The sequence below is a fragment of the Salmo trutta genome, chromosome 28, assembly GCF_901001165.1.
Source record: "Salmo trutta chromosome 28, fSalTru1.1, whole genome shotgun sequence".
In the NCBI taxonomy this organism is placed as follows: Eukaryota; Metazoa; Chordata; class Actinopteri; order Salmoniformes; family Salmonidae; genus Salmo; species Salmo trutta.
Window position 1 is genome coordinate 11961670 of NC_042984.1, and position 11589 is coordinate 11973258.

At 42.5% G+C, this 11589-nt stretch overlaps 1 protein-coding gene across 1 annotated transcript in view; it reads left to right on the plus strand.

Moving 5' to 3' along the window:
* The window catches only part of LOC115165485 (complement C1q-like protein 4), a 34765-nt gene extending 27994 nt beyond the window's left edge, over positions 1 to 6771 (plus strand). Inside the window, exon 2 of the mRNA XM_029718642.1 lies at positions 6464 to 6771. Coding sequence (XP_029574502.1) covers positions 6464 to 6643 — 180 coding nt within the window. The 3' untranslated portion in view covers positions 6644 to 6771. The remainder of the gene's footprint in view (positions 1 to 6463) is intronic.
* Positions 6772 to 11589: the final 4818 nt, after the last annotated feature.

Below are 11589 nucleotides of genomic sequence, written 5' to 3' on the forward strand. Positions count from 1 at the left end.
CATAACCATATCATAACCTGTCAGCACCATGTCGCCATCATAACCATATCATAACCTGTCAGCACCATGTCACCATCATAACCATATCATAACCTGTCAGCACCATGTCACCATCATAACCATATCATAACCTGTCAGCACCATGTCACCATCATAACCATATCATAACCTGTCAGCACCATGTCACCATCATAACCATATCATAACCTGTCAGCACCATGTCACCATCATAACCATATCATAACCTGTCAGCACCATGTCACCACCATAACCATATCATAACCTGTCAGCACCATGTCACCATCATAACCATATCATAACCTGTCAGCACCATGTCACCATCATAACCATATCATAACCTGTCAGCACCATGTCACCACCATAACCATATCATAACCAGTGAGTACCATGTCACCACCATAACCATATCATAACCTGTCAGCACCATGTCACCATCATAACCATATCATAACCTGTCAGCACCATGTCACCATCATAACCATATCATAACCTGTCAGCACCATGTCACCATCATAACCATATCATAACCTGTCAGCACCATGTCACCATCATAACCATATCATAACCTGTCAGCACCATGTCACCATCATAACCATATCATAACCTGTCAGCACCATGTCACCATCATAACCATATCATAACCTGTCAGCACCATGTCACCATCATAACCATATCATAACCTGTCAGCACCATGTCACCATCATAACCATATCATAACCTGTCAGCACCATGTCACCATCATAACCATATCATAACCTGTCAGCACCATGTCACCATCATAACCATATCATAACCTGTCAGCACCATGTCACCATCATAACCATATCATAACCTGTCAGCACCATGTCACCATCATAACCTCTAACTTCAACCACACGTCATGTCCCCTAACAGCAATAAGGAAACCTACCACTAAAACAGACACAAATATCCCCTGGAGGAATCACATCCCAGTCTTTGGATTCATTAATTAGTATACCGATTTCACCTAATTCAAACAGACATCGATAATTAGTACACAAATGCAACGTCTAGGCAATGTTTAGAGCCATTCTCTTTTTCTCTCTCTAATGCCTTATGCACTTGTCCGGCCATCGTGACATGTTCAGTGTGTGGGTGTCTATATATCTGTCTTGTGGTGTTATCTCAGTCTAGCCCTCACAACACTCACCTCCCTATTGCCTCGTCCCTCAGCCCACTGTCTACCAACCTCCATTAACACATCTATCTTCCTCTCCTCTCGTCCCCTGATCTCTCTCTCTCTCTCTTTCTCTGTTCCTCTTCCTTTCTGTCTCTCTGTTGACCAACTTGTCTTGTTTTGTCATCCTTTTACCGTCATGCTTTTTTGAGGTTTTGCCTCTCGGTCATGTTTCTTTTTCTCTGGTCCTCCATTCCCCTGGCTCACTGTATGATTGACTATCTTTCCTTTATTATATCCCTCTATCTATCCCTCTGACTGCCCACAGAGCAACACAGTGTTATAAAGGGTGGACAAAAACTCTTTCAAACTTACACAACAACCCTTCTAAACAAGCCTGTTAATACGATGACATGGTCTGTTGAGTGTGACTTACACAGAATGTGGGACCAGTGTTCAGGAATCAGTGTTCTTTTGTTAGAGTGCCCGCCTTGAAATTGGAAGGTTGGGGGTTCAATCCCGTGTTGAGTCATACCAAAGTGGGACCCGATGCCTCTCTGCTTGGCACTCAGCATTAACGAGATGGATTATGGGTAAGGCTCAATGAGCCATTCTGGCATAGACAAGGCTTACTTTCTAATGATTAGTCAGTAATGTACTTAGCATATATATATATCAGAATGCACCTTGTTGGGGAGAAGGACATAAGGGCTCATACATGCTTATAAAGCATTATTATTATTATTATTATACTTAGATTTATGTAAAGTGTTACCAATGGCACAGTAAAGTAGCGTGATTGAGTGACATGACGTTAGTTGAGCTGCAGATCATACTCTGTGCCTGTCGTGCCGTGTCTTGGAGATATGCGTCGGTCGTCTGGGGGGCTGACAGAGATTGAGTGGTCTATGCTTAGCACTCACACTGTTGCTGCCTAGACATGAAGCCTGATAGATAGATACAAGGTCAGTTAGGCCACTGACGCCAGACAGACAGTATGTCTATGGAGTTGATATATAAATCTTACATACTCACTCCTCTTTTTAAGACTGCAATTGTGTAGCTTTCCGTCAGAGTATGACATCACCTGGTTGGTTAGTGCTGGCCGACTATCTGACAGGTCCTTGTACAGACTGCACTGGATAAACAGACGGATTGGGATCTAACCTCTGACCTCTTCCTCGATCACAACCATATTGTCTGTTATTGGTCATCAGAGGAAGCAGAGCTGATCACACACCCTGTTATTGGTCATCAGAGGACGCAGAGCTGATCACACACTCTCTTATTGGTCATCAGAGGATGCAGAGCTGATCACACACTCTGTTATTGGTCATCAGAGGACGCAGAGCTGATCACACACCCTGTTATTGGTCATCAGAGGATGCAGAGCTGATCACACACTCTCTTATTGGTCATCAGAGGACGCAGAGCTGATCACACACCCTGTTATTGGTCATCAGAGGACGCAGAGCTGATCACACACTCTGTTATTGGTCATCAGAGGACGCAGAGCTGATCCCACACCCTGTTATTGGTCATCAGAGGACGCAGAGCTGATCACACACTCTGTTATTGGTCATCAGAGGACGCAGAGCTGATCACACACCCTGTTATTGGTCATCAGAGGACGCAGAGCTGATCACACACTCTGTTATTGGTCATCAGAGGACGCAGAGCTGATCACACACCCTGTTATTGGTCATCAGAGGACGCAGAGCTGATCACACACCCTGTTATTGGTCATCAGAGGACGCAGAGCTGATCACACACCCTGTTATTGGTCATCAGAGAGCTGCTGTATCTGTGGATGGGGCTTTCGGACCTGTGTAATGAAGCAGAAGGCTGATTGGCTAGTGTAGAATAGATAAGAAAGAGGTGTTCACATGGGACAATGGGTAGTCTACAGCAGTGGTCACCATCCTTTTCTGAGTGAAGATCACTTTCGCAGTCAAAAAGCAAGCTGAGATCTACCGCTTAGAATTTAAACATGACTTAAAATGTAACATTAACCTAATAAAAACGGTTCTGTAGGAAGTTTGTGGAGTAGACCTAATACATTATCACAGCATATTGGCTATATGCATGGCCTGCCAATATTGTTCTTCTCAGACCATATTAGATTTAAAAACTCGAGCTTTGATACCAAAATAGATAATTTGGTGTAGCACTTGTGAGGCACAGCTGAGCATAAATCGAAATAATTTGCATTCTTATTTTACTGGACTGATGCTACCTGCATCGGATGGTCATGGTGCTTTCAAGACAACTGAGAACTTGAAGAAAATAAACTAGGTCAAATCGGGACGTCAGTGATCTTCAGGTCAGAAAGTCAGAGCTCTAGAAAGATGCCAGAGTTTACAACTTGGTATTCCAAGTTGGATGACCTTTAAAAAGATTTTAACAAGCCGGATCTTGTTCCCAGTTGTCTTGAACGCACTGAAGTCAGAGATTATTGAGTTCAAAGTTGTTTTGAACATGTTTTGAGCATAGGTAGAGAGAGAGCAGCAGAGGGTTCACCTCTCACGGTCCCTGCTATCTCCTTCCTTTCCTCCGGTGAGACTGGCCAGAGAGAGGGGACACCCTTCCACCTGATGGCAAAACTCGAGTCGCACGGCATCATCCTCATACACAAATTCATGTTGTTCCTATGACCAGAGAAAGTGAAATATTCCTCAATATTAAAATATACAGTTGAAGTCAGAAGTTTACATACACTTTGGTTGGAGTCATTAATAATACTCGTTTTTCAAACACTCCACAAATTTCTTGTTAACAAACAATAGTTTTGGCAAGTCGGTTAGGACATCTACTTTGTGCATAACACAAGTAATTTTTCCAACAATTGTTTACAGACAGATTATTTCACTTATAATTCACTGTATCACAAATCCAGTGGGTCAGAAGTTTACATACACTAAGTTGACTGCCTTTAAACAGCTTGGAGAATTCCAGAAAATTATGTCATGGCTTTAGAATCTGATAGGCTAATTGACATAATTTGAGTCAATTGGAGGTGTACCTGTGGATGTATTTCAAGGCCTACCTTCAAACTCAGTGCCTCTTTGCATGACATCATGGGAAAATCAAAAGAAATCAGCCTGACCTCAGAAAAACTAGTCCACTAGTCTGGTTCATCCTTGGGAGCAATTTCCAAACACCTGAAGGTACCATGTTCATCTGTACAAACAATAGTACGCAAGTATAAACACCATGGGACCCCTCAGCCGTCATACCTCTCTAGGAAGTCTCCTAGAGATCAACGTACTTTGGTGCGAAAAGTGCAAATCAATCCCAGAACAACAGCAAGGACCTTGTGAAGATGCTGGAGGAAACAGATACAAGGTATCTATATCCGCCGTAAAACGAGTCCTATATCGACATAACCTGAAAGGCCGCTCAGCAAGGAAGAAGCCACTGCTCCAAAACCGCCATAAAAAAGCCAGAATACGGTTTGCAACTGCACATGGAGACAAAGATCGTAGTTTTTGGAGAAATGTCCTCTGGTCTGATGAAACAAAAATAGAACTGTTTGGAAATAATGACCATCGTTATGTTTGGAGGAAAAAGGGGGAGGCTTGCATGCCGAAGAACCTCATCCCAACCGTGAAGCACGGGGGTGGCAGCATCATGTTGTGGGGGTGCTTTGCTGCAGGAGGGACTGGTGCACTTCACAAAATAGATGCTATCATGAGGGAGGAAAATTATGTGGATATATTGAAGCAACATCTCAAGACATCAGTCAGGAAGTTAAAGCTTGGTCGCAAATGGGTCTTCCAAATGGACAATGTCACCAAGCATACATCCAAAGTTGTGGCAAAATGGCTTAAGGACAATAAAGTCAAGGTATTGGAGTGGCCATCACAAAGCCCTGACCTCAATCCCATAGAAAATTTGTGGGCAGAACTGAAAAAGCATGTGCAAGCAAGGAGGCCTACAAACCTGACTCAGTTACACCAGCTCTGTCAGGAGGAATGGGTCAAAATTCACCCAACTTATTGTGGGAAGCTTGTGGAAGGCTACCTGAAACGTTTGATCCAAGTTAAACAATTTAAAGGCAATGCTACCAAATACTACTTGAGTGTATGTTAACTTCTGACCCACTGGGAATGTGATGAAAGAAAATAAAAGCTGAAATAAATAATTCTCTCTACTATTATTCTGACATTTCACATTCTTAAAATAAAGTGGTGATCCTAACTGACGTAAGACAGGGAATTTTTACTTGGATTAAATGTCAGAAATTGTGAAAAACTGAGTTTAAATGTATTTGGCTAAGGTGTATGTAAACTTCCGATTTCAACTGTACATGACGAAATGCTAATAATAATAAAAACGCAGGGCTATTAATAGCCTACACCTGGCTACTCATTCATTGTAGCTGCAGCGCGAGTGGAAGTAGGGAGAAGCGCGTTTTATGTTTTGTAATAGTGTTGAATAAAAACCGTTTTGACAGTGCTGAATAAAAACTTAGACATGAACTCACTCAAAACAGTCTCTCTCAGGTCATGATTTTAAAAGTTATTAAATCTCACGTAGGCTAGTATCAAACTAATGAAATGTTTGGCGATCGATCTAGAATGCCTTGAAGATCAACCAGTCGATCCCGATCGACCGGTTGGTTACCACTGGTCGACAGGGATGGAAGTCAGGAAGTCAGGCAGTCAGGTCCAGAAACAGCAACAGTATCTTCCCCCAGCAGCTATTGACCTGCTGCTTATGATGTAAACGCCCTAGCGCTAATAGCAGAGCTCAATATGCATGGTATTGAGTGTCTCTCTGCGTCCCAAATGGCACCCTATTTCATTTATTTTGACCAGGACCTATAGTGCACTAATAGGGAGATATTTGTGATGCATCCACTCTGTCCAGCCCAGTCTGAGCCTCCTTCCATTTGCATGCTGCTGGGGAGCTCAGTCTGTATTGACCCGCAGGCAGTGGATCTTTACTTGTTTCTTAACACATTTAATTGGGTTTACTCGTGTGGACATGGAGACACAAATGCATTAATTAAGTTACTATTACAAAGCAGGGGGGGGGTTGCCTATTGTAAATCTGTAACATTGATGGTTTCAACACATGACATTTGCTCTGTCTGTTCTGTGCCTCTGTCTGTCTGTTCTGTCTGTCTGTCTGTTCTGTCTGTTCTGTCTCTGTCTGTCTGTCTGTCTGTCTGTCTGTCTGTCTGTCTGTCTGTCTGTCTGTCTGTCTGTCTGTCTGTCTGTCTGTCTGTCTGTCTGTCGGTGTGTGTGTGTGTGTGTGTGTGTGTGTGTGTGTGTGTGTGTGTGTGTGTGTGTGTGACAGGTGAGGGCCAGTGCCATCGCCCAGGATGCGGACCAGAACTACGACTATGCGTCTAACAGTGTGATCCTGCATCTAGACGTGGGGGACGAGGTGTGTGTACAGCTGGACGGGGGGAAGGTCCATGGAGGAAACACCAACAAATACAGCACCTTCTCTGGGTTCCTCATCTACCCTGACTGATTGACTGACCTGACTGAGTGACTGAATTGACCAACCTGACCGACTGGACTGACTGACTGACCTTCACAACTTTAAAAAGACAAGGGAGGCTGTGGGCGGACTGGAGGAGCTGAAGGCAAACACACATACACACACACACACATACAAACAAACACACACACATACACACATACTCTCATATACACACACACACATACAAACAGTACACACAAACATACATAAAAAACGTGCATACATACAGTACCAGTCAAAAGTTTGGACACACCTACTCATTCAAGGGTTATTCTTTATTTTTACTATTTTCTACATTGTAGAATAATAGTGAGACATCAAAACTGACATAACACATATGGAATCATGTAGTAACCAAAAAGGTGTTAAACAAATGCAAATATATTTTATATTTGAAATTCTTCAAAGTAGCCACCTTTTCCCTTGATGACAGCTTTGCACACTCTTGGAATTCTCTCAACCAGCTTCACCTGGAATGCTTTTCTAACAGTCTTGAAGGAGCTCCCACATATGCTGAGCACTTGTTGGCTGCTTTTCCTTCACTCTGCGGTCCAACTCATCCAAAACCATCTCAATTCGGTTGAGGTCAGGTGATTGTGGAGGCCAGGTCATCTAATGCAGCACTCCATTACTCTCGTTCTTGGACAAATAGCCTTTACACAGCCTAGAGGTGTGTTGGGTCATTGTCCTGTTGAAAAACAAATGATAGTCCCACTAAATGCAAACTAGATGGGATGGCGTATCGCTGCAGAAGACTGTGCTAGCCATGCTGGTTAAGTGTGCCTTGAATTCTAAATAAATCACAATCAGTGTCACCTGCAAAGCACCGCCACACCATCACACCTCCTCCTCCATGCTTCACGGTGGGAACCCCACTTGCAGAGATCATCCGTTCACCTACTCTGCATCTCACAAAGACACGGCGTTTGGAACCAAAAATCGCAAATTTGGACTCATTAGACCAAAGGACAGATTTCCACTGTTCTAATGTCCATTGCTCGTGTTTCTTGGCCCAAGCAAGTCTCTTCTTATTATTGATGTTCTTTAGTAGTGTTTCTTTTCATTAATTTGACCATGAAGGCTTGATTCACCGAGTCTCCTCTGAACAGGAGATGTTGAGATGTATCTGTTACTTGAACTCTGTGAAGCATTTATTTGGACTGCAAATTCTGAGGCTGGTAACTCTAATGCGCTTAACCTCTGCAGCAGAGGAAACTCGGTTTTCCTTTCCTATGGCGGTCCTCATGAGAGACAGTTTCATCATAGTGCTTGATGGTTTTTGTGACTGCAATTGAAGAAACTTTCAAAGTTTTTTAAATGTTCCGGATTGACTGACCTTCATGTCTTAAAGTAATGATGGACTGTTGTAAAGATGGACACCTGTTAATTGAAATGCCTACCAGGTGACTACCTAATGAAGCTGGTTGAGAGAATGCCAAGAGTGTGCAAAGCTGTCATCAAGGCAAAGGGTTGCTACTTTGAAGAATCTCAAATATAAAATATATTTTGATTTAACACTTTTTTTGGTTACTACATGATTCCATATGTGTTGTTTCATAGTTATGATGTCTTCACTATTATTCTACAATATAGAAAATAAAGAAAAATTGAATGTGTAGGTGTGTCCAAACTTTTGATTGGTACTGTATGTACATACATTCATGCAGTACATGCATACGCATACTTAATACACTCTCTCGTACAACTTCACTCTTTCACACACACACACACACACACACACACACACACACACACACACACACACACACACACACACACACACACACACACACACACACACACACACACACACACACACACACACACAGAAATGACAGCACACTGACTGGAGTTTTTCAAATGAAGAAGTGTTTCATTTGTGTGTTGAGTGTTATTGAGACAATTATGACCAAGTGCATTTACTGACCCCTCATGTGTGTTAAAATATGGACCTCAGAACATGTACAGAATAGGTGTGCAAAAGGTTACATTAAAATATACAGCATATTCAATGTCACGTCTACTTACTTGGTCCCGTGTGGCTCAGTTGGTAGAGCATAGTGTTTGCAACGCCAGGGTTGTGGGTTCAATTCCCACAGGGGACCAGTACGGATTTTTTTTTAATGAAATGTATGCATTCACTACTGTAAGTCGCTCTGGATAAGAGCGTCTGCTAAATGACTAAAATGTAAATGTACATTGTTGTACATACAGTTTAACTAAGAGAATCAGTCCTACCCATTGAGCATTCTGAGTGTGACCAAAGGTTGTGAATGTGTGAATCAAGACTGGGTTAGCCTACTGAGTTAAAGCCAAGGCATTAGCTCTGGGAGCCAACACAAATTTCCAGAGTTCAATTTCCGCTACACTTCGCCCCCCTCTGACCCACTCGACAGTTCAGTAGTTCACACTGTTAAGTCACTGTGATATGTCCCAATAACATCATCCAACTGTTTCAAAATAAAAGTCCCGTGCTTTTTCAAAATAAAATCTCCCTGTTGTTCATAATCTAGGCCAGAACAGTCTTACTCTACTACATGGAGACAGTTTTGTTTTTTATGATCAATTGTTTCTTGATTTTCAGCTATAAAAAAACAAGGACATAAAAAAAATGAAAACATAATAAAATAAAATGAAGACAGTATTCAAAGTAAATCACATCTGGTCACAGATGGTTGACCTTCTTTAACCATCACACCATCAGGCTGAGGGAGGACACCATCACACCATGAGGCTGAGGGAATACACCATCCCACCATGAGGCTGAGGGAGGACACCATCACACCATGAGGCTGAGGGAGGACACCATCACACCATGAGGCTGAGGAAGGACACCATCACACCATGAGGCTGAGGGAGGACACCATCACACCATGAGGCTGAGGGAGGACACCATCACACCATGAGGCTGAGGGAGGACACCATCACACCATGAGGCTGAGGGAGGACACCATCACACCATGAGGCTGAGGGAGGACACCATCACACCATGAGGCTGAGGGAGGACACCATCACACCATGAGGCTGAGGGAGGACACCATCACACCATGAGGCTGAGGGGGGACACCATCACACCATGAGACTGAGGCAGGACACCATCACACCATGAGGCTGAGGGAGGACGGAAGGGGCAGAGGGGAATACAACACACACAAAAACAGACACACACGTACACAAACATACAGTACACACACTGAAAGGGCAACAAAGTGAAAGGACGTGGACTGAGTTTCTATAGATATGTGTTTGGAGAGTTGAGTGTTACTGAGCCAGTCATGACCAAGTGCATTTCTTAACCCCTCATGTGTGTGTTGACATGTCAGAGTGTGTGCAAGAAAGGATATCAGAACATGTACATTATAGGTGCAGTAACACTTTAACTCTGGTACATTGAAACATACCACATATCCCAAGTCTCTCCTACTTACATTGTGAACTGTACCTACAGTACAACCACAATCCTCATTCCTACCCATTCAACATTCTGAGAGTCACAAACTTGTTATTGTGTGATGCAAGATCATGTTAGCCCACTGAGCTAAAGCCTGTGAAATTAGCTTTTGGAGCTAAGACAAGTTTTTTTCACTTTACTTTTTTGTACATCCTTGGGGTGACATTCTCTAGCTAAAGGATCGGATGCTCTGCCTTCTACTGTTTTAACAGGATAAATAACATACATTGAACGTACAAAACATTAGAGACACCTTCCTAATTAACAAAAAACTAAGAGAGCAGGTGTTCCTAATGTTTTGTAAACTCAGTGTATATACACAGTATGTGTGCACACACCCACCACTGAGAGAACCCTCCTTGTTCAATTCATTTGACATTCAATTGGAGTGACTAGCCATTTGTCTCTTAGTCTTGGCTATTTGTGTCAAATTGAGAATATGATTTGTGCCCCAAATGGCCCTATATAGTGCACTAGTTTTGGCTCTGGTCAAAAGTAGTGCACTATATAAGGAATAGGGTGTAATTTTGGATTCAGCATGGCCTGAGTGTGGACCTAGAGGCTGAGGGTTTAAACCTAACCCATATCGGTTGGCCCCTGCTTCAGACCGACTGTTTCTCCATGGATTTCCAATATGTCTAGTTAAGACACTGCCTTACAAGGTAAGAATATATTGATCTGTGTCATAGATCATACACCTAGCTCAAAAAAAAAAAGATATGTACATTTCAAAATGTGGCAATATCTTTCCTGACTGTACTGAATAGCCATAAAGTGTACCCTAATGGTGGTTACTATTCACTTGTTGACATTGTTGGACGGAGATCCTTTGGAAACATGGTTCATCAAAACAAACAGCAAGCCAACACATTATCTCAGAAGTGATCTTTATTTCGGTTTGAATAACAAGTGAATGTCAAAAACGTGACTAGTTAAGAGTTGAAATGTACACCATTATAAGCAGTTTATTGAACTGGAATTGTATCAATAGTCAGCCCCATACATCATTTTGTCACTTTAAATCAATACCTAAGCCTCATAATGAAGGGGAATTACCATTTACATGAATTATATGTATGGAGGATTTACAAACTTTAATTGTTAGTGTCTAAATGTTGTTTAATTTAATTGAAATCTTGAATTTGTAGCTTCACAATGTCAAAACATCTGAACGTGTGTGTATCCAAGATCACGTGTGTGTGTGTGTGCCCAGCCCCCTTGCTTAGTCTCTTCAGTAGTCCTAGCAGATAGATTCCAGTGTAAAGTTAATTGGTGGAGGAGGGTATGAGGCAGGTTGCACTGAGGCCATTAGAGATTCCCCTGTCGAATGCAGAGGATCACACACACCCCCACAAATAGCAGGATTCAAATAATCAATACACTTCACTTCCATCCAACACACACACACGCGTGCACGTAAACACACACTCAGTAATTAGAGGACAACCTATTCACCACTTGGGTATGATACCTTACATTTCAC